General features: G+C 48.1%; 1 protein-coding gene across 2 annotated transcripts in view; it reads left to right on the forward strand.

Moving 5' to 3' along the window:
• The window catches only part of arid1ab (AT-rich interactive domain 1Ab), a 55,715-nt gene extending 34,317 nt beyond the window's left edge, over positions 1-21,398 (forward strand). For both annotated transcript variants that reach the window (XM_083925347.1, XM_083925348.1), the window contains 16 exons: positions 7,903-8,143; positions 9,506-9,595; positions 9,924-10,094; positions 10,631-10,931; positions 11,505-11,650; positions 11,769-11,863; positions 11,947-12,156; positions 12,267-12,471; positions 14,569-14,701; positions 16,030-16,205; positions 16,284-16,413; positions 16,596-16,715; positions 16,870-16,966; positions 17,159-17,978; positions 18,829-18,959; positions 19,045-21,398. In XM_083925347.1, the coding sequence (XP_083781473.1) occupies positions 7,903-8,143; positions 9,506-9,595; positions 9,924-10,094; positions 10,631-10,931; positions 11,505-11,650; positions 11,769-11,863; positions 11,947-12,156; positions 12,267-12,471; positions 14,569-14,701; positions 16,030-16,205; positions 16,284-16,413; positions 16,596-16,715; positions 16,870-16,966; positions 17,159-17,978; positions 18,829-18,959; positions 19,045-20,967 (4,989 nt within the window). In that variant the 3' untranslated portion in view covers positions 20,968-21,398. The remainder of the gene's footprint in view (positions 1-7,902; positions 8,144-9,505; positions 9,596-9,923; positions 10,095-10,630; positions 10,932-11,504; positions 11,651-11,768; positions 11,864-11,946; positions 12,157-12,266; positions 12,472-14,568; positions 14,702-16,029; positions 16,206-16,283; positions 16,414-16,595; positions 16,716-16,869; positions 16,967-17,158; positions 17,979-18,828; positions 18,960-19,044) is intronic.
• Positions 21,399-23,913: the final 2,515 nt, after the last annotated feature.

Genomic DNA, 23,913 nt, shown 5'->3' on the forward strand with positions numbered 1-23,913 from the left:
TCTCACCCAGTGCATTTGCAAAGCTAAGGGACCACCCACATCACAACAGCAGACCCCCCCATCCCCACCCACCACCTTTAATGACCTTTAATGTTATGTGCCAAGCCTCCTGATCTGGAACCGAGGGATCTTCCAGTCTTGTTGCTGATCAACTCTGAGCGCCCACCCCCACCCCCCACCTCACCCTCCTTCCTGCAATCCCCATTCCCTGCCCAGCCCAGCTCTGCTCTCCTGCTGCAGCTAAGCTTGTTTTTGCGACATAGCTCTGGAGCAATCAGCCTGACAAGGCCGGCCCACTTTTTTTCCTCTCCTCTCTTACCCAGCCCAACCCCCTCCGTGCCTTTTCTCCACATTACACTGGGTTTTTTTTTTTTTTTTGCTGCATTTCGCTCTTTCCTTCTGTTTTTATAAATATATATATTTCACTCTCTGCCTCTCTCGTTCCTCTTTCTGTCTATATTCTCGTTTTCTCTTTCCCTTGCCTGCACCCTCCTCCTCCTCCTCCTCCTCCTCCTCTTCCCTTCCTCGCTCTCTCTCTCTCTCTCTCTCTTCTCTCAGTAAATCAGCTTTCATAACGCTGTGCAGCACAGCCTTGTTTTGCGAGGCTCTGACGCTCACAGTATTCAGAGTCCGGGGCCAGTTTCCTGTTGCTATTCTGGGGCCCTTGCTTCCTGTGTGCGCGTGTCTTATTCAGATTCCAGGGCGCCTCTCACTCTGCTCTCACCAACCCTCCCCTCCCCTTCCCTCCTCCTCCCCCAGCATGTCTGTTTCTCTCCCTCGCTCCCTCTCTGTCTCACCCCTTTCTTTCCTCTGTGATTTTTAATTAATGTACTTGAGAAAATTCAATCTGCTGACAAAGTGTGTTGTTTTGCATTTGCTTCAGTGGATTGTTTCTCAGCCTGCTAAAACCCCAAGCCCTGTTTTGCTCTTGTGAGCTTGCACACACACACACACACACACACAGAGAACACTCTCCCTCTCCCTTTTGCTCTCTCCGCTCACTCATACACTCTCGCACTCGCACACACTCTCTCCCCATGCCCCTCCCCTCTGCCTCCATTTCTGCTGGGCTGAGCTAGTTTTGCAGCACAAAGACTGTGGCTGACTGCAGCACTGTCTGTCCTCTGCTTTCTCCTGCTCTCGCTGGAATGAGCTGCTGAGCCCGGATGGATGAAACCGGCCTCACAATGAAATTAAGGCATACTTTATGAAATAACCTCTGTATTATTTTTCCCCCCTCTCTCCCCTAGTTAATTCACCGGTGGTGTCGGTTGCTTTGGTAGCGCCCCCTAGACGCGTTATGTGTGTGACAGTAGGAGGGGAGGGGCATTGCTGCTCTGGAAAGCAGTCAGACTGGCTGTAGGGGTCTGGAGACTCCCCACCCACCACAACCCCCACCTAACTCCAAGCCACTCCAGCCCCCTCGTCCTCCGTATCCCAGCACCCCTCACCTCGGGCTGGGCAGCTGCCTGCCTCACTTGGGCATCTGTGCGCTGCCCTGGGACTCCCTGCTACTATTGTGATCTCTACAAAAGGCCCCGCGCACACACACACACACGCAGACACACACCATCTCCCCATTATTCACAGCAATCAGGATCCCACCCCCCCCCCCCACCCCCCACTCCCAATCCTCCCCTCTACCTCCTCCCTTCATCTACTCTGTGTTAGCTCTACACAGCCTGCTGCAGTGTTTGTGTGCCTTGCACACCCGCTTTTTTTTGTTCCCCCCACAGAGAGGCTCAATTAGGCAAATGTGTAGCATTTAAAAAAGAACTCCCTACGAATTAAGATTCATAGTTTTCTTTTTTGACTGCAAGCCTGTATCACGCAGGAATGTTAAGCAGAACAGTATTGATCAATGTCAAATGAATTGTATTTTTTATGCCTTAGCAGTTTGAGACTCTTTTTCTGAATTATGCCGGTTCACTCTTTCATCGTGTACTTTTTTTTGGGTCTCTGTTATTATCCTTACCACGTGGCTGCTGGTGATGAAGTAGCAGTGTAATGATGATCACTGGGGAGCTGGAGGCAGCTCGTCTGTGGAGGTAGTAGACATCATGTCTCTGCCACTGATACTCCAGACAAGATAGCTAACCCCGGCAGGGTGCTCCCAGGCTCTGAGCACTATGTCACCCCACTGGCCCGGTCCCTATCCACATTGGTTGTTTGCCTACATCTTGGAGAATTGAGATAACACACTCATGTTCATTTTATCCACAGAGTAGTGTTTTGTGGCATCTGCCCAATGGCTCATATCTATATCACCGCCCTGATTGGATCAGAGCTCCATGGTGCACCTATAGGTCGCTCTAACTGTGTATAGAGAGTTTCTCATCAGCATGTGCTGTATGTGAAGCCCTGTAATGGCTGCTGCTGTATGAGGCAGGGGCCTGCCTTGCTTCTCCTCCTTTCTCTAGTTCTTCCCTCATAGTGGGATGGGAGTGCCCCCTTATGGTTGAGCTCAGCCCTGCAAACCTCGAGCTGGGGCCCGGGCTGCCTCTCTCCAAACCTCCTGCGGACTTCCCAGGAGCTCCTCGTAGCTCGGCACAGGCCCTGGATGCAGCTGGGAACCTCTGGGCAGGTGGCCGAGTCTGTCGGCAACACCCACCTGTCCGTCCTCTTCTTCAGCACCTGCACATTTCCTGCTGCTGCCCAATGCTGCTGCAGCACAGTTGGTTTCATATAGAAGACCGTCTCAATTGTGTTCTGAGCACCTACTGTCTTTCTGTCATCTGCGCGTGTGTGCGTGCATATTGAAGTGCTCTGATAGAGGTCTAGGGATAGTATGCTTCTGGGCTCAGTTAAGTCTATTCAGCACGTTCAGAGGCAGAGCTGGGAGAAAGAGAAGAGAAACTGTGCAGAGGAGATTGTACTTGATCTTACGCTTTAAAGGGAAGAGATGACTTTTCCCATGACCCCGTTTAGATATCAAAAGCCCACTCTGCCCTGAGTGAGCGGCGAATGTGCAGTGCCGAAGCGTTCTAACCGATGAGGTCGTCGGCATGTAAACATAAACATCAGGGACTCAGGAAAGACGGTGAAGAAGTTCTCTGTTGTGTTTGTGTCCTCCCTCCGTGTTAGTGTGTGTCTCAGTCCTCGGTGCATAAGGCCTGGAGGCGTAGTGTGTAATTAAAGCGGTGGTGGAGCAGGAGCAGGCGATGGGAGGAGGGTGGAGGGGGGCGGGGGGGGGTGGAGGAACACAGCTTTGGTGCGTCTGTGTTTCCTGTAACAATGACGGGCTGCTTCTTTTGTAGTAGCTGACTGCACCGTGACCCTGCCTGGCACGCAGGGAGGCCGCCGGGAGAGAGAGAGAGAGACAGACAGAGGGAAGGCAGCAACAGGGGGGAGGGACTGTGTCGGCTCTAATGTGTCAACCACGTGGATCGCAGTAACCATGGCAGCCCTTGAGATGCAGCCATTTTTTTTCTCCCTTCCTCTATCTTCCCCCCTCCTCCATACTCTCTCTTCCTCAGCTATCACCTCACCACAGAGGGTGTGCAAGCATGTGTGTAAGCCAGTCTGGAATGAGTGAGCTCTTTCTTTTTTTTTTTCTTTCTCCTGTATATTGTGTTTAGCATCTGGAGGCCTGAGAATAAGGAAGCCTGCCAACCAGGCGGTTGGTGAGGTCTGAGAATGACAGAGAAGAGTGGGTCAGGGAGAGTGTGTGACTGAGGGATGAACTCTGCCCCCTCCACATCTCCTCTCCCTCCTTCCCACCATCACCACCACTCTAGATCTAGTTACACCACCGGCCAGGGTCACACATTCCAGATATGTTTCATTATCTCACAGCCGCTACGCAACCTCCCCTCTCCCACTTTCTGCTTTTCAAAATCTACAAAAAAGAAAAAGAAAAAAGACATCGGCTGGCTTGGCAGACTAATGGCTCTGGTTGGGCTTGATTGATTCAGTGAAGTAATCTGCAAATGGAATACATTAGGACGGCAGAGAGGAGAGCAGAGCAGATGACTCAGACAGCACAGGCACACTCAGAGGAGCAGTGGAGAATATGGGAATAATGACAGTAGTAAAGACTTTCTGCCATTTTCCACATTCATAAACAATTTTGCATTACAAGAGAGACATTTTTAGAATTTATTTATCGACTCTTCAACACTGCATTTTGCATAAAAGTGTCTTTTTGCCTCTTTTTATTCCTCAAACGTTATGAACAGACATTATGTTTTGCAGTTCTCAGCTCTGAAGTTCCATGTTATGCAGTGCTGGGAAAAAACACAAAATGGCTGCCATAGAGAGGAGCTAGAAGCTCCACAGAAAGAACGGCAGCTCTCTCCTTCTCCACAACACAGCTCACACATCTTCCCCCTTTTCTTCCTGTATGTAGAAAAACTGTGCGTTCTTTTCTATCCCCATGTTATCAACTGTTATGATCATCATAGATCACACTCCTGTAACCTTCCTCTGAGCTCGTAAACCATCACACTCCAGCTCAGCCGCCCCGCTGTCCCTCAACTCCTCCTCATGCCTGATCCATGCCCTCTTCATCATTTGCCTTCTGATAATGAGCGTGTTGAATAGCAGAGCCACACAGCATCAGTATCACCAACCTCCCCCTCCCCCCACCTCCTCCTTCCTCTCCTCTCCTCTCCTCTCGCTGTCCGGCTTGTGCAGTCAGCAGAACAGGCTGGTGCTGTGCAGTATTGAGCTGGGAAAATCAATGACTGCAGAGTGGGAGTCGGTAGGAGCTTGTGTGTTTGAATACATGTGTGTGAGTGTGTGTGTGTCCAGGCTGAGGGATCAGAGCTGTCAGTTGTCAGATATTTACAGAATGGTAAAGAGCTCACCCTTTTCGCTGCACGCCATGACAGGTGTATATGCACTTTTGGAACCCATTGGCTGCCGGTCTCACGATGATGTAGCCTCCGGGGACAACAGCCAATATTTCTGGATTTCCGTTGCAGGCCAACAGATATCCAGGCCAAGACTTCAGATTAGCAACTTGAGACACAAGAACGGAGTTGGAGTTGAGAGACAGTGTCTCTATAAACAGATATCTGCATATGAATACAGTATTTCGGTCAATGAACACACTGTTTACCCGCATGCAACCAACCCCTGCTTTATTGTAATTGGTCAGTACTACTCGGGCTATCAACAGAAACCAGAACGATTCTTATAACAAAATCTTGTCTCGTTGCTACAGATTCTACATTCATATGCAGATATCAGTTTATAGACATAAGTGTATATTGTGTGTATATATACACATTACCATATGTTACTCAAATGGTAAAGAGTAACATAACAGTTTTTTTAGTATACAGTCAATGTATTTTGAGTCTGAATCCAGTTCTGAATCCAATTTGTCCACATCCTTTTGAATCCCTTATGGAATCTCTTAGTGTGAGTGAAACACAAGACGTCTCCTTCACTGTTGTAGACAGTCGCGTTGATTAAAACTGAGACAGCCAATGGAAAACCGTCTCCCGAAGGCAGCCATATAAAACTTTTCCTAAATAAAACTCAATACAGCCTACCAGAGTACCCAGACTCCCCCTTTTAAAGGGAATTTAAAAAAAAAAGAAGGATCCAGCCTTGTGACTGAAGTGTGTGTGTCTTGTGCAGCCGTCCAAAGTGACCTCCTGCCGAGGTGCGACTCCAGGGCATAACCCCAGGAATTGACCCCTGACCTTTTTGCCCTGTGGTCTGGGTCAGGGAGGGTCTTTGTTTTGCGGCGACATGCCCTGATCTCTGAAGCTCTGAGCATGGCAGCTGCTGGGGGTGGTCATCGTGGCGGCTGGCCCAGGGCCTTCAGACTGAGCCCTCCGTCAGATGACCGGTCTTGTGATGTCTGACTGGAGGTGGGGTGGTGCTTGTCTGGAGGGGGGGGGGGGTCATCTGACGATGATGGCTGCTGGAAAAATAAGATCCCGCCATGGTTGTTTCAGCAAGGAATGTCATGCTTTTTGATCTCTGCTCTCCACTCCAGAGCTCTGCGATCTCAGCGTTGTGACCTCTTTTTACATTTATGAAAATTTGTTGGGTGCCAGCCAAAGACACTTTCGAGGGGTGTTCTCATACATAAAGCCCGCATGCTGATGGTTTTGTGGCTGCCACATACATCTCCTATGCAGGTCAGAAAGGCCTGGGTTTGTGCAGTAACCGAAGTGAGAGGAAGAGATGGAGGGAGGGCAGAGAGAACAGGGTGGATTCTGAATCAGCGTTCTCCTCCTGTCACTCCCTCTGGGGTTCCTCCATCAGGTCACGTCCCAAAAATAGCAACGGGCGCTGTTTCAAGTGCAAAACCGCCGGCTTCGGGGCTGCAGCCAGCCTGCGAGTGTGAGATTTCTATGGGAATAGTTGGCCACCTTCCAATGAGTGCTTTTTTCCCCTCCTCCTCCTCCTCCCATTTTTTTTCCCTCCTCGGATGTGACTGGCAGATGAGCTTGCATTTCTGAGCAAGCACATGGGCTCCACGTGAGTGGCCAGTGTGTAAACATTCACCTTCCCACAAACATAATCATCACCGGCTGCCTTCCTACCTTCTCTCCTGCTTGGCTGTCTTTGTGTCACAGCCAGCGAGGCTCAATAACAACACCACATGGCACCGGAGCCTGTGCCCAGCACCAATTATTTCAACTGCCTCCCGAGGCAGATGACTTGCTTCAAATATTTTTTTCCCCCATGTTCTCTTTGCAAGCCATAGAAACAGAATTGTTCTTGCCAACATGGATCATTATCAGCATTATGGGAGTGATGTGGAGTATTTTTAAACAAGGTGGAGAAAGAAGTCATTGTACCCAAATGTGTGTTTCGTCCATAACTGTACTGGCAGTCTTGTTTGAGAGAACAACCACACCCCTGCTAAGGCAAAGATTGCTGTAATGCATCAGTGGACATTTGGACTTCCACTCACTTGATGGGCCTTCACTTGACTTTAACAATATAAAAATAAAAAGCTCTCACCCTCCTTCTTCGAGTATGTGCAGGGAGAAAACCTGAATAGGCTTCACAGTCCCACAAAAATCAGTTTTCTTCTCCAGCTGTAAGAGGTTAAGCCAAACTGGGCTTTATTTACTTCCATGCTCACACCCACACGCCTCTGATATTTTGTATCGTTTTTCCACTTCATTCCCCTCTTACTCAATCATAATCCCAGCTTCCTCAAAGCCGCGGAGGACTGATTTGTTTGATTGATAGTTTTTTGCCTTGGAAACGTTTATTCTAACAAACCAATTCCATCCAACCAGTCCCTTTACAATCTGTTGAAATGATGCTTAAAATAACATTTGAATGAGTTGACAAGAGTTGATTTGAAGTGAATAAGATGTTAAAAACACAATGTCTTTGGCTTCAGCTAATGTTTTACCTAGCCTAGACATCATTTCAATTTCAAGAGGAGTTCTCACTGATCCCAATTAGACAGACTTACAACCAGTCAGAGCTACTGTACGAAACAGTGGTGCTCAGCCTGTTTTGAAGCAAGAAAATAATGGCGGCTGGATCACAAACGTTCTGAAATGACTGCTAAATAGTAGACTGAGATGTGTCTCTGAGAACATTTTATGTGAGAAATAGGCATCATAGTAAAAGAATCTTAATTCATATAGGATCAGCTCTGCCTATTTTGACAGTATACTCATCTTAACCCTGCACCACATGAGATAAATGGTTGGGATTCTTCAACTGACTGTAAATCTGCCTGAGTAGGAGAGGGGCCAGACGCACCTGCCAGAGCAAATGAAACACAAGTGTGAGAAAATGCACATTGTAATATTCAAAGCTACCAGTCCAACACATTGGACATGGAAAAAACATATAGCTTAGTTACACCCCCCCCCCCCCCCCCTTCTTTTTTTTCTCATTTCATAGAAGATATATATAACTTAATTTTCCTGTAACAGCAATCATTAACCTATATCGCTTCTCTCGTTCCAGGATCTGTCTGGCTCTATCGACGACCTGCCCACCGGTACAGAGGGGGCCCTGAGCCCGGGCGTCAGCACCTCAGGGGTATCCAGCAGTCAGGGCGAGCAGAGCAATCCTGCCCAGTCGCCCTTCTCTCCGCACACTTCGCCCCACCTGCCGGGTATTCGAGGTCCCTCGCCATCACCCGTGGGTTCCCCCGCCAGCGTCACGCCCTCACGCACCGGCCCCCTGTCCCCTGCTGCTGTGCCAGGTGAGGACGGAATACTAACAACACTGGCTGATGTTTGAAAAATCTAAATCTGTCAATCTTGTTTTTACTCATGTATGACAACTTGTCTTTGTTGCGTCTCTTAAAGGATTTCACAGCAGCAGGTACAAGGTGCTACTGTATTGCAGTGAAATTGTCTTTTAAAGTCTTTCTGAAAACAATAAAACTAACACGGAGGAAAGACAGACACTATCACATTCATGCTGAACCAAGATTACTTTTCAAGCACAAATATACCCAGAAATTTTTCAGCGTAATGATATTAAATAAAACACAATAAACTTGACTGAGAACATAGCATTACTTGTGTTTTTAAAATGACAAGACCTGATAAAGAACAAATGCTGATTATTTGCAAGAACATACTAAAAATAAGCAACATGACGAAATGACTTGATGCCATTATATTGGTTCAGCTGCTAAAGGGTGCAAAATGTAAAAATCAAAAACTTCCCCAGGAAAGCAAATCATAAAAATCAACTTTTCATCCGTAGAGTTTGATGCCGTGTGAGACTTCCAATAAATGAACAGCAGACAGATTTAGAGTTTTAAATCAACACTTGCTCACACACAAATACAACGGATCACATTTGTAATTCATGAAGGGACTTGCCAGATGGGAACATTTTCTCCCAACATGATGCTAGTAAAGCATCCAGACAGCAGAGAAACAGAAGTTACGATGCCACCAACAACTCATTGTGGAGAGCACTTTACCAGGCAGCCAACAGGACACTGTCACAGTCTTTTTTTTTTTTATTTGATTTGACTGGCTTATGGTCCTCTGATGGCTAATACTTCAAAGTTTAAGGCCTATCGTCCAAGCATCAGGAGATTTTAGTACATTGAGTTTTTCCAGACAATCAATCTAAACAAGCAGCACTTAAAGAAATCTGTCCAAATGAAAATGTAAAAACACTTTGAAGCCCTGACAGGAGCGTTCCAAACCAGTTGGCCAATCAGAAGCCTGGAAAAAAACAAAAACAGAAGGTTTTGTAGCGCGTTCTTATGCCTCTTGGGTGACTGTACATTTATATGTAAACATGTAAAAAGTCCTATTAACAGTTAGAACCAGCACTATTTTGGCCTCATTTGTGATGCCTCACTAAGGAAATAATGGCCCACACTCGATGTTACAAGACGAAAGCTCCCCGTCTACACGACAACAATGAAATCTGAGTCTCTGAAAAGCTTTCCAAAAGATCTGTTTTCAGTGACCTAAAACAAAGGTCAAAGCACAGAGAATAAACATAGAGTAAGGCAAAGACCGAAGATAACCAAGGCGATCTGATTTCCAAAGTCCTTTCCGAGTTGCTGATCTCTTGTGGTGTTGCTGCCCTGCAGGTAATCAGATGCCTCCCCGGCCGCCCAGCGTCCAGTCAGACACCATCATGCACTCTTCCATGAACCAGTCCGCCATGGGCCAGGAAAGGGGTGAGTGTTGAGACATGGTTTAAGACTTGTTGCTGTTTTGTTCTTAAAAAGTGCAAGAATGTGTGCCTCCTCCTCAGCAGCTTGTATGTGTGATTGTTTGCATTTGTGTGCATTCTGTCCTCCTGTAAACACTCCCCCAGGCAGTATCTTTAAATAACAATGTGCTTGTAGTGGACTTGCCAGGTCAAACGAGGGTAACAGCAGACTGCCAGGCTGTACTGTAGTGTGTAAAGAGCTCAGTTCTTCACACAGGGACATGATGTGTTTAAGCATATTCAGGGAATAAAGAAGTGTGTATCTAATGATGTTCTCTCCCAATCCACTCCAGTGTACATGCGTAACCCTCAGATGCCTCCTTATGGGTCCCCTGGACAACCTGGCTCCGCCTTATCTCCACGCCAGTCTTCGGGTGGCCAAATGCATGCTGGAATGGGACCATATCCCCAGAATAACTCCATGGGAAACTACGGTCCTCAGGGGGGCCAGTACGGTCCACAAGGTGAGGCCCCAGGGCAGAAGTTCAGCTGATGTTGCTTTAAAAGACCCTCTTTACTAGTTTGCAAAACATTTGTCTCTGCTCCGTTCTATATCACTGTTTTTTTTTCTCTTCAAATCCTAGAAATATGAATGAGTTTACAGTTGTCGCTCTGCGACCATCACAGATTCATAGATAGCCCAGATTTTTTTTCCAAAAAGGCTTTGAAGTTTCCTCTCACTTCATATATTTATGAAATGATATCACTTCACTTTGAAGTCTCAGATGGTGTTCTGTGGGCTTTGAAGAAGTTCTGCTATGAGTCATAGCAGCGAACAGCGAGGGCCAGATAAAGCCCGCTTCATTAGGCTGCTTGTCAGAACTGGCAGCACAGAGGTAAATTTAGAGTCTGGCCACTAAAACTCTCATCTGGGAGGGATGAGTAGATGTCCTTCCACAGATTTCTCTGTTTTAGACGACACCGCTCATAAACAGAGTAGGATGACATGATTGTGGCTACCAGAGTAAAATCTACATTCCTGTTTCTGTGACCCTTCCAGGTTACCCGAGGCAGCCCGGCTACACAGGGATGCCCAATGCAAACTACCCCACCGGTCCTGGCATGAGCGGCTCCATGAACCCCATGCCTGGGCAGGGCAGCGGGGCTCCGTATGGAAGCATCCCGCCTGGGAGAATAGGCCCGGGGCAGATGGGCGCTCGGCCCTTTGGTCCTGCGATGGCCACAAACATGGCTGGAATGCCTCCCCAGGTGGCGTCTGGGATGTGCCCCCCTCCAGGCATGAACAGGAAAGACGGCGGCCCCTCCATGCACCATGGACCCACAAACTCTGTACACAACAGGTTAGTGCTTACAGCTACTGGCTGCACTAGTGTTTCAGTGAGCCATACGGGAGCAGTTAACTGTCAAGGGTCAGTATGACGTATTGTATTAAGACTCTCAAGCCTGAAGAGGTTTTTTATCTTTTAGCTGAATTTGTGTCCTTGCTTGTATGTGCCGTTTGTGTGATCGTGAAGAATGATTGGTTCTTCCCACGTGCAAGTCGGTCTGATGTGTGTCTTTGGTGCCTGAGTGTGCCGCAGAGTTGATGGCAGCAGACCAAAAACTTATCTGTGAGAGAAAAGGCAAAAGGACAGAGAGTGATAACGCAGGAAATGCTCAGTGAATCACATCTTTCCCCAGCGAGGATGCCAGCCCAGCCTACATAGACACACTTGTGGGGCTTGGCAATTGCTGGAGTCATTTGACGTCAATTGTTTCCTACAGAATAAATTAAAGACAGCAAACATAAAATAAGGAAAAGGCATAGAATTGTTACACAATCAAACAGAAAAGGCATGATGGATCATGATGGAGTCAGCTGGTTGTGTCTCTTCTCCCAAGTGTCCCTCCTAAACAAGTTTTCTCTACTCTAGGCCACCTGGCTACCCTAACATGTCCCAGGGCATGATGGGAACAGGCTCCCCATACGGCCCTGGCATGAACAGTATGCACGGTATGATGAACCAGGGAGGGCCAGGTCCATACCCAATGGGAGCAAATATGTCCAACAACACTCCTGGTGAGTAAAAGCTACACTGAAGCCCTTATTAAGTGGTAGTACTACTATGTCTTTACAAAGCTGGTATAGGGTAGTAATCTTTTGTTTTTCACCCAACCTCTAACCTCTAAACACCCAGGAATGGCTCCAAGTTCAGAGTTTGGCATGGAAAAAATGGCCCCTACCCAGAAGATCAACAAAGTGGAGGGGACTCCCAAGCCTGAATCCAAAAAGGTATGCATTCTCAACACCATGACTTTCTCCTTGCTTTTTAGCCCCCCCAAATTCACGATTTTCTCACATCATCTGTCCTGCAGAAGTCGAGCTCTTCCACCATCACGAACGAGAAGATCACCCGTCTGTACGAGCTCGGCCCGGAGCCAGAGAGGAAGATGTGGGTTGATCGATTCCTAGCCTTCGCCGAGGAGAAGGCCATGGGCATGAACAACCTGCCCGCAGTGGGACGCAAGCCTCTCGACCTCTTCAGACTCTACGTGTCCGTCAAAGAGATCGGTGGCCTTACCCAGGTATGCCCCGGACTCAGGCTGAAATCGATGCGAATATCACAGATTTCAAGAAGACCAGCATTGCTTTTGTGCAGCTCTCTGAGCCTACTCCTTCCTCTGTCGCCCACCAGGTGAACAAGAACAAGAAGTGGAGGGAGCTGGCCACAAACCTGAACGTAGGCACGTCGAGCAGCGCGGCCAGTTCGCTCAAGAAACAGTACATCCAGTGTTTGTACGCCTTCGAGTGCAAGATCGAGCGCGGCGAGGACCCGCCCCCAGACTTCTTCAACGTGGACACCAAAAAGAACCAGCCCAAGATCCAGCCTCCCAGTCCAGGTGAGCACCGGCATCCTCCCACACAACCCCGTCTGATATAGTTAAATCACTGGTGTCCAGTGAATGAAAGCGTGTTTCATTTTCCCCTCTCTTCTCTTGGATGCAGTGTAGTTTCCACGCAATCCATCACTTCCTCCTTACTCTATTTGCCTCACATCATCTGCCCTATAAACGACTGTATTTTATTGTATCCTATTAATTGCAGTGTTAAAAGCCGACCTCAGAAAGTCGTTTGTCATCTTCTGTTACGGGGCCACCATCCTCTATAAATCACTGCTATTTTGGCATGTATGGGGGGGAGGGAGTTGTAAATGACGACGGTGTGGCTGTAAGTCACAGAAACGCGCGGCATCCTCTGGACAGTTCCACGAACGCACCTCATGGGGGAATACTCCTTGGCATTTGCACAGGGCATGACGAAAGACTTGTCCTTTCAGACTTGTTTTTTTGGGGGGTGGGGGTTAACAGCGATTCCACCAGCATGCCAAATCTTTCAATGAACTCTGGATTGTTGGTTAAAAGTCAGTGTGTAAACTGGCAGTCAGTCAGGGGTTAAGGGTGGTGGGGGGTGTCACAGGAGGATGTGTCGCCTGGAAGCTGTTTGTTTTGGAGGGACTCCGGTTTTAGCTGCCAGAAGCAACCACACCAGGAGAGACCACGTGCTGCTTCAGTCTGGGCCGAGACCCACGCTGTCAGACACGGGGCACTGAGTCAGCGCCGGGGTGTTGTTACAGGAGACATCAGGGTGCTTGTCAGCTGGCATCAGCCCTCTAGTTAGTACGAAGGAAGAACAGGGGGGTGGGGGGAGAGTGGAACGGGGGGGGGGGGGGGGGGGGTTGTTTGTGGCAGCATGGTGCGGGAGGTGATTTGGCGATAGCAATGCCCCGTCAGTGGTGTGTCCTCGCTGCCTGGCCCAGGGCTACAGAGGCAAGGCAACACTCCCTGGAGATTAGTACTGAGCCAGAAATGATGAATGGTGTGTGTGTGTGTGTGTGTGTGTGTGTGTGTGTGTGTGTGTGTGTGTGTGTGTGTGTGTGTGTGTGTGTGTGTGTGTGTGTGTGTGTGTGTGTGTGTGTGTGTGTGTGTGTGTGTGTGTGTGTGTGTGTGTGTGTGTGTGTGTGTGTGTGTGTGTGTGTGTGTGTGTGTGTGTGTGTGTGTGTGTGTGTAAAAGTCATGCTAGTCTCTCTCTCTCTCTCTGTGACTCTGTTTCTACCATGCTATTTTTTTTCCCATCCTCACGAGATCCCCTCCCCTTTCCTCCCTTCATCTTTAGTGGAGGGAAATCCCTGCCCAGAGGGAGGAGGGGGAAGGGGAAAGCAGGAGGGGGAGCCGGTTAGTGTGTGTGTATGTGTGTGAGAGCTAGAGAGGCGAGAGGGTGATGTGAGAAAATGTGAATAAATGTGACCTGCCAGTGACCCCGGGGTTTTGTGTGTGTGTGGCAGTTTAATGAATGGGAACCTGTGACTCATCAGACTGGCGTGCTAATAGTGAGAAGTCCTGAGCTCAAGTTAAGGATGAGCGCTACTATGTCACACACACAAACACAGACACAGACACACACACACACACACACACACACACACACATACACATACACACACACAACATAAAAAAACTCACTCACACGCACACATACACAATGCTGTCTCTACAGGTCAGGCAGTAATCTGTCAGAGTCAGGGTTTAGATCACTGTTTCCTGGTGACTCCAAGAGCGGGATGGAGGAGGGTGATGGAAGTGGGGGTGGGGAGGTTGGCATGCTGTGATGAGCTGGAAGATTCAACATTTTTCGCTGGCTGTGCACTCAAAAGCCAGCGCTCAGGAATTTCTTAATGGGATTTAGGGTTGCCACAAGCCGCATGTGTTCTTGACAGCCCCCAGCAGCGCTCAGCCCATCCACAAGACAATCCCGTCTCACTATCAACTATCAACTCTCGCCTTTATTCCTGGAGCGAAAGGGAGGAGGAGGGGAGATGATGCTCTTTGAATTCTCTGGAATCTTTGAATTTCTCAAACCAGAGGACTTGTGTCGTTTACAAGCTCTCTCTCTCTCTTTCTCTGTGTGTGTGTGTGTGTGTGTGTGTGTCTGTTTTGCAGCTGGTTCCGGATCCCTGCAAGGACCCCAGACTCCTCAGTCCACCAGTAGTTCCATGGCAGAGGGGGGAGACCTGAAGCCCCCCACTCCAGCCTCCACACCGCACACGCAAATGCCTCCAATGCCTGGCGTCAGGTATGTCAATTAGAAGCCACAATATCACGTTTCTATGATGTTAACAATATCAGGAGTCATCACAATAAAGAGAAAGTGATACCGGTGGCCGAATTGGATCATTGCAGCAGGAAATACAACACAGTAAAGTTATGTAATGGTCGGTCATGTAATTCCATACACGCATCAACCAGCTTGTTGATAAGCGTTCCAGAGGAGTGTAATAATGAGGAAAGAATAATAAATTAAAAAAAATAGTTTAAATAATTCATGTGGGTTTGAAGAATGACAATAAAACGAGAAACACAATGTATATAAACCTTAAATTCTTACCCACAGTGTTGAATGTCTTGAAATGTGTGGATGGGTCTGGTAATATTGTCGTGTCTGATATAATATATGCAACACAGTTTCTATGGTTTTAGACTCCTGTTAGCTGTCATTTCCTATGACAGCCTTAGCCGCTGACTGATACTGACCGCCGATTTTCTTGAGCTGATTCTACTTTTGCTCCCTCAATGTACATCCTAAAAATGACGATAACAAATGTTACGAGTTTCAATTTTTAAAAAAAAGGAACATTTATCGAATGTAGAAAGGTCGTCTTCAGCAACACAGAGCTGCCTGTGGACGCCTGTCTGTAAATAATGCCAAAAAAAAATTTGGCAAACACAGCAGCCTGCATCGGCTGATACTGATGTTTTCACACCTATAGTTGCCAGTTGCAGCAAACTGTGCTCTTATTGGTCAGAAACCGTAAGAATTTGCCTCCAGTTTTCCTTCTTTTTTTGTTTTGCCCACGACTCATTTTCACTAACTTCTTGGTCTTCTAGCCAGACGTTACCCCTGTCTGCTGTAAACATGTGAAAGCCTCATGCTCAGCTCAAGTCTTATACCTCGTACTTCCCCAGCAGTCTCTGCGAGGCGGGAGGGCCCCACAGTGCACTGCTGTCAACATAAAGTCTATGCTCCATCCAGAGAGCTTTTTTAATTAAATGTATTGTCACACACCTGCATTTTCCCCTGTATTATATGCATTCTGATCTTATTAACCATATCTACAGGGATTGATCGGCTCCCCTGTGAGTACGTATCTGTGTCACTACTGGCAGATTCCTCTCACTCGCTACGGCTCGCTTTTCTTGTCCAGCATCCAAGTGCAAACGCTGTGTTCATATTTACCATAAATAAACGATCTTTAGGGAGAAAGTGCTCCAAACAAGCCAGTTGTGAGAACACCCTTAATGCCAAGGAATAGTCTGTTAGGGCAAGACACCAAAACATGAAATTAACAAGAACTTCTGATAAATACATGAAGCAAATATTCTCTTCCTCTTGCCCTCCTGTAGGAGTAGCGTTAATCTACAGGACCCCTTTGCTGATGGCGGAGACCCAGCGTTTTCCAGAAGGAATGCCATGACTCCTAACTCACAGGGCTACCAGCCTGGCATGGGGGGCCCAGAGATGATAGCTCGAATGGGTCCCTACGAGTCCAACAAGGACCCCTTTGGTGGCATGAGGAAAGGTGAGTTACAGTCAAACGAGCAAATTGGATGCTGTAGGAGTTATGGCGAGCTAACAATCTGTGTTTTCCTTTTTTAAGCTGGAGAGCAGTTCATGCAACCAGGCCCCAACAGTGGGATGGCAGAACAGTATAACCGAGGCCCTCCAGGCCCTATGGGCAACATGCAGATGGGCCAGAGGCAGCAGTACCCTTACGGATATGACAGAAGGTAAACATACTGCATTATTTTCCTAGTAGTCAGCATGATTTTGTACTTACTTACATGTGTAAAACAGATAAGGGTTACAAAGAGCTTGAGGAGATTGGGATCAGCTCTGTAGTATTCCAGTGTCCTTTTACTTATCCAGTTAAGTTGGATCGATTGACGAGTGTTGTTTGTTGGGTTAACAGACAGGAGCCAGGCATTGGCCCTGACGGCAGTTTGGGACCAGGAGCTCCTCAGCCCAACATGATGCCTTCGGGGGCCGACACAGGGATGTACTCGCCAAGCCGTCCTCCACCACAGCAAAGGTCAGTAGTGCCAACACTGGTCTGTATTAAAGGAGAAAGATGGAGGTTTTAAGGCATTTTGCCAGCGTGACCATTTTTCAGAACTCAGAAGTGTTTATTAATTGTGAAGAATACATGTGGAATGTAATGGTTTAAACTTTGATTATTGTTTTAGGCATGAATCCTATCCCAATCAGTACCCTGGCCAAGGAGCACCCCCTGGTGGCCCTTACCCAAATCAACAGCCAGGAATGTATCCACAGCAGCAACCGGTAAGAACATTTTGTTCAGCTTTTGCAGTGCTCTTATTGCAACTTGGTTCATCATTTTATTACTAAATATGTGTTAAAGGTATACTTTCCTGTCTGTTCTGGCAGTCTAACAAGCAGATGCAAGCTGTAATTCTTTTGTTACTGTATGAGGATACTTATTAATGAAGTATAATGCATGTTGTCTTCTTACAGAACTACAAGCGTCCCGTAGATGGAGGGTACGGCCCTCCAGCCAAGCGCCATGAGGGAGAGATGTATAACGTCCCCTACAGTGGCCAGCAGCAGCCAGGACCCCAGTCCTCAGGGCCCCAGGGTCAGCAGGACATGTACAACCAGTATAATGCATACCCCGGAGGGGACCGCAGACCACCAGGCCCACAGAACCAGTTCCCTTTCCCTTTTGGCCGGGATCGAGTACCGCCAGCTGCAGGCCCCAACTCCCAGTCTCCAATGCCTCCCCAAATGATGGCAAGCTCCATGCCTTCGGGTCCAGATGGCCCCCAGGGCCCAATGTGGCAGGGCCGCAATGAGATGGGCTACCCCAACTATCCCAACCGACAGGGACCTCCTGTACCAGGCCAGGCCCCCGGCTACCACGGCATGAACCGCTCAGAGGAAATGATGCCGGCAGACCAACGCATGAACCACGAGGGTCAGTGGCCAGGGCACGTCAACCAGCGGCAGCCACCGTTTGGTCCCGGTGGTTCCGGACCTCCCATGACCAGACCCCTGCCATCCACCTACCAGACTTCCCAGAACCACATTCCTCAGGTGTCGAGCCCAACGCCAATGCCCCGGCCCATGGAGAGCAGGACGTCACCCAGCAAGTCCCCCTACATGCATCCGGGCATTAAGGTGCAGAAAGCCGGGCCACCAGTACCCGCCTCTCACATCGGCCAGGCCCCCGTGCAGCAACCCATGATCAGGCGAGATGTGGCCTTCCCTCCTGGCTCTATTGAGGCCTCCCAACCCCACCTTAAGCCCCGCAGACGGCTCACCATGAAAGACATTGGTACAGAACCTTTATTTCAAGCCTCACTCAGTGCTTTCAGTAGACACGCATGTGCACATCAGTGACCGCAGGAAAATGTGAGCAGTATAACATAAACGAGAGCAGTGCTTCTCAAAACCTTTTGCAATAATATGCCCCCTTGGAAATATTTTCCCTGACCAAAAAACATTTGTTTGGTTAAAAAAGAAAAACAATAATAAGGGCGCTGCCAGAGCTAGAGCCATCGTCAGAAAATTGTACACAACACACAGAAATAGGACATAGACCATATAAGAATACACAACAATTATAAAAGAAATAGACAAATACAGAACAAGTCTCTTTTTCTGTCAACACTAAGATGGCATTGTAGTTGCATTCAACTATATCTTTTTGTAAAGTTGCACTTTTTTTTGCAATTCAGAGAAATGCATGTTTGCGCTTCACCGAGGACCGTCACCTTTCTGTGTATTCTGCTTCTGCGTTTCAACCACACATCGACTCTCTTGATTTTCGTCCGTCATTCGTAACGTTGAATTCATGCGTACCGTCGTTGAAAAGACAACGTTTTCCACGAGTCCTGAAATGTTATGGAGCTTATTGAGAACAGTGTGAGAGATACACCAGAGTGGGAGGGGCTGTTTTTGACCCTTCCAGCAGTAATCTTCACCAAATATCTGATGAATGACCACCTGCCTGTCCTGAATGGTGCACCCTGCTGGAGAGCTTATTTTAAATGGTTGAACAGATAAAAGCTTCTTATTAAGTAATTGGGAGTTAGATAGATGCTGAACCTCTTCCTGTCTGAGCTGTAACGGCTGATCACAATCAAGTCAGCTCATATTAATTCAGATTTAATTTCTTTTTACAGGCACTCCTGAGGCTTGGAGAGTGATGATGTCACTAAAGTCGGGCTTACTAGCTGAAAGCACCTGGGCCTTGGACACCATTAACATTTTACTGTATGACGACAATAGCATTACTACTTTTAACTTGTGCCAGGTGAGTGTTAAGTGTGCATGAACAGAACATCATGGTGTGTGAGTGTCCCGGATTGTTTTGGTGACTTTCTTCTTTGGTGTCTCAGCTTCCTGGATTCCTGGAGCTGGTGGTGGAGTACTTCAGACGCTGCCTCATCGAGATCTTTGGCATCTTAAAGGAGTACGAAGTAGGAGACCCCGGCCAGCGCACCCTCATAGACCCCAACGCCGCTGAGGATCCCGACGACGAAATCCTCATGCCTGAAGGCGAGGGCATGGACGTGGACGAAGAGGACGAGGAGGATGAGGAGGCAGAGGAAACCAAGGCCAATCCAGACACCCTGTCACTGATCCAGGTGAAACAGGAAGAGGACAGCTCTGACAAACACGCGTCCTCAGAGGATGAGGAAGAGGAGAAGGAAAGGGAGTCTTCCATCAAGGAGCCCAATACCTCTACCTCAGGGTCCTCCCAGGACCCCAACCTCCACTCCGAAAAGCCCAGGCAGGCGAGCAAGTTCGATAAACTCCCCATCAAGGTGGTGCGGAAGAAGAACCCCTTCCTGGTTAACCACTCGTCTAAGCTTGGGCAGCGGCAGAGCTTCGACAGCGGCCTGACACACTGGAGCATCGGTGGCGGTGACACTACCGAACACATCCAGACCCACTTTGAGAGCCGGATGGACCTTCTCAAACAGCGGAAGCGCAAGCCAGGAGCCACCGAGGGCCGCAAGAAGGTCCAGGCGACCGAGACTGCGACAGAAAACCTTGAGAAATCCAAGTCCAGCGGGGAGGACAAACCTCGGCAGCAGCAGCCCCAGTCCTCTGAACCTCACAAGTCTCCGGTGGAGAGGACCCCTCCACCTCTTCCCATCGGCGCCCCAGTCACCGCCACCATCGATGACGTGCTATCTGCCCGCCCGGGGTCGGTCACAGAGGAAGTGGTCCGCGGAGGCGCAGAAGAGCAGAAGGAGAACGGCAAGTACCTGTTCAGCATCAACCCGGACCTCCAGAGCAGACGCAACATCAAGATCCTGGAGGACGAGCCTCACAGCAAGGATGAGACGCCGCTCAGCACTCTGTCGGACTGGCAGGACTCGCTAGCTCGGCGCTGCATCTGCATTTCCAACATCGTGCGCAGTCTCTCCTTCGTACCCGGGAACGACCTGGAGATGTCGAAACACCCGGGCCTGCTGCTGTTGTTGGGCCGCCTGGTGCTGCTCCACCACAGGCACCCCGAACGCAAACAGGCCCCGGTCACCTACGAGAAGGAGGAGGAGGAGGACGAAGGCGTGAGCTGCGAGAGAGACGAGTGGTGGTGGGACTGCCTCGAGGTCTTACGGGAGAACTGCCTGGTCACTCTGGCGAACATATCGGGCCAGCTGGACCTTTCTATCTATCCAGAGAGCATATGCCTGCCGCTGCTGGACGGCCTGCTTCACTGGGCTGTCTGCCCCTCAGCAGAAGCCCTGGACCCGTTCCCCACGCTGGGGCCCCACGGCTCACTTTCCCCCCAGAGACTGGTCCTCGAGACCCTCAGCAAGCTCAGCATCCAGGACAACAACGTCGACCTCATTCTGGCAACGCCACCGTTCAGCCGCTTAGAGAAGCTGTACGGCTCGCTGGTGCGACTGGTCGGTGAACGCAAGGTTGCCGTTTGCCGGGAAATGGCGGTCGTCCTGTTGGCTAACTTGGCCCAGGGTGACAGCCTAGCGGCGCGGGCTATTGCTGTGCAGAAGGCCAGCGTGGGTAACCTGTTGGGCTTCCTGGAGGACAGCCTAGCTGCCACTCAGTACCAGCAGAGCCAGAGCTCCCTGCTACAATTGCAAGGAGGACCTCAGTTTGAGCCAACCAGCGTGGACATGATGCGGCGGGCGGCCCGGGCCCTGCACGCCCTGGCTAAGGTGGACGAGAACCACTCCGAGTTCACATTGTACGAGTCGCGGCTACTGGACATCTCAGTGTCCCCGCTCATGAACTCCCTGGTGTCCCAAGTGATCTGTGACGTACTCTTTCTGATTGGCCAGTCATGACAGCCGTGGGGAGGTTTCAGCTCTGCCTCTTTCCGTTCCCCCACCCCCTCCCCCCTTTTTTTCGTGTGCGTGCGTGTGTCTGTTGCGTGTGAGTGAAAAAGAGCAAAACCGACTGTCCTTTTTTCTTTTCTTTTTTTTTCTCTCTTTTTTTTTTTTTATTTATGCAAAATCACCTCGGATTCCACTGTCTTTCTACCCCTGCTTCTCACTAAAGGAAGGAATATCATGAAGTAGCCGTGGATTTTAAAAACGTCTGAAATGGAAAGATACTGACAAAGAGCAGATTGGGACCCAGGCATAGGAGTGCGCTGCCCTTCGGAAAGGACTCGTTTTTTTAATGAAAAGAAAATCTCCAGAAAAAAAAAAGAAGAAACTGTAACCAAAGTTGCTGTCTCGTTTACAGTGAGTTTGGGGGATACATGTGCTCGCTTTCTCCCTCGGGGTGGGGTTGGGGTGGGGGGGTCGGCAGGGGGAAGAGGGCACGGACTAAACAATATTATGGTTCATGTTTGGAGGCTACAGAGACTCACGGACTGTGGTGTGGTATAATTGCTGTAACTTTGGATGCTATATACTCAGCCCCACAGGAACCACATTATTGGCTGTGAACAGACATCTGTCATGGGAGGCCTGTGCAGTAGATTGTAGGACTTTTTTCTGTACTGTACACCTTAAAAACTGTAAACATACTGTAATAATACTGTTTCACACTGAGATACGCTGGCTTGGCAGCAAACTGTAGTTTTTAAAAACAGTTTTAGTTAATGTCGAGAGAGAAAACGGCTTTCCCCCCAAAGTATGGTGAACCTACAACACCCCGACCTCTTCTCTTTGTCCCTTGATTGTATGACTTGACCCTTATATTAAAAAGTCACCTCTTTAGGACTGGTCCTCAGCTCTAGATGCAGTCCAAGCTGCAGTGTATATATGATGTTGTACATTACACTTCTCTCTCTTTCTCAAACTTCTGTTGCTCTTCACCATTTTTAATCTCCGACGATTACAAGTTTCACATCCAGTACGCCATGTGATTACTTGACGCCTACCCTTCTCCGTCACTTAGGCGCCTCACCCTGCTCGCATCGCGCTCCGGGGGCGTTTAGCTGCTGTCCAACGCCACCCCCAACAAACACAACTTCAAAGTTTCAGTTTGTCTCCGGTCTGGGTGTAGAGAATATAACAAAAAATCATGTCTGCGGTTCCATTTGAGCTCCTTCATAAACGACGAACTAGATCTTGATGAAGAAACCATTTTTATTTTTGTTTATTTTGTTTTGTTTTTTTTGTTTTTTTTTCCAGTGATGCGGATTCTGCATATTTGTATTTCAGATGATGTAGCTAAAAACTTGATGTAAATTCCTCTTTTTTCCTTTTTTTGGCTTAATGAATATCATTTATTCAGTATGAAATCTTTATACTATATGTTCCACGTGTTAAGAATAAATGTACATTAAATCTTCGTAAGACGTTTGCTGTGGATTTATTTATTATTCCCCTCACGCGTGGTTGAGGCAGCAGTAAATAAAGTCCTGATTTATTTTTATTCGCCTCATACTTCATGTGCACGGAGACAATTTGATGCAGCTAAAGCGACGTACAGTGTGTTCTGCTGATGGTTTGAAATCTACACATGGATGCAGAAGATGCTCTGTGGAATATGCTGCTTATCAAATGCATAGCCATGTTTTGGATCCATGCATCGATTGACATCTCACCCCGATGTTGCGTGTCTGTGCTCGCCCCTGGATCACACTTGCTGATATTTACATACATATTTACAGTACTGGGCGCTGTGAACAGGCAGAGTGTGCTTGGTACGCAGAGACAGTTCTCAGGGTAAATATTATCTCTGAATTTCATCGGTGGTATTGTGACAGAAGCTGCATTCACTTTTAAGAGCAATCAGCGGTAGAGATGCCCGATACCACAGCAGCCAGTAAAACAAACCAAGCGTCTGACAGGCTTAGAGAGAGCTAATGTTAATTTGGGTGGCACAAAACATCAATTTCACCCCAGTAGACTGCATATTAAGGTGTTTAAATATTTATTTCCATTGTAGTCCTCGATGGCGAGACAAAATAGCATCCATAAAATCGTCAGCGTGAGCTAAATGTGGCACCGGCCCAATGTTCAAAGAGCTCTGCCAGCTCTTGATGTGGTTTCCTTTAGTTAAGCTTTATTTATTCTGGAAGTCTCTCTGACATCAAGATCTCTTTTGCAGAGGAGACATGAAAACAAAGTAATCCACGGTAAAGTCCTCACTTCCTTTTCACAACATGACTTAAACACATTAAGGCACATGGGTCTCCTGAAGGAAACCTGAGTAGAGCCTGTTCATGAACTCTGATGATGCACTTAGACATATTTATGCAGCACCGTTCATATACAGGTTACACGCATTAAGAGTCAGCGGCAGAGCATTCCCATATCCAGGCTGTGCTTTGTCCCAGCAGTGCATTGAGCTAAATGCTAACATGCTGATTCAAAGTAAGCCATGTTTTTGTTTGAACATTTTTTAGCATTTTTATTACAGAGTTAAAAATTTGACCTTAACCTTGAAATCAGGGTTTTTACAACTCATCCTGGGAGAACAGTGTCCAATCCATCCAGTAGTTTATGTTTTATTTTTTTTTTAAAAGAAAGATCACAGAAAAATAGAAATAGAAATAAAAAAACGTGCAGGTGACGTAGAAACCCGTATCTAAGATCCTCTAAAAGAGAGAAAAGTGTAAACGGCAGAGCATTCACATGTCCAGGCTGTACTCTGTCCCAGCCGTGCATTGAGCTAAATGCTAACACGCCGATGTTTAGCAGCTGTAATGTTCACAATTAGCGTTTAGCATGATAACATGTCCTTATTAGTACTGGGTGCAAGTACAGCTGAGGCTAGCAATCCAATCCATGCCGTAGTTTTTATGTTTTTTACATGTTTTTTTTTACATTTAC

The sequence above is a fragment of the Echiichthys vipera genome, assembly GCF_963691815.1.
Source record: "Echiichthys vipera genome assembly, chromosome: 13".
Classification (NCBI taxonomy): domain Eukaryota; kingdom Metazoa; phylum Chordata; class Actinopteri; order Perciformes; family Trachinidae; genus Echiichthys; species Echiichthys vipera.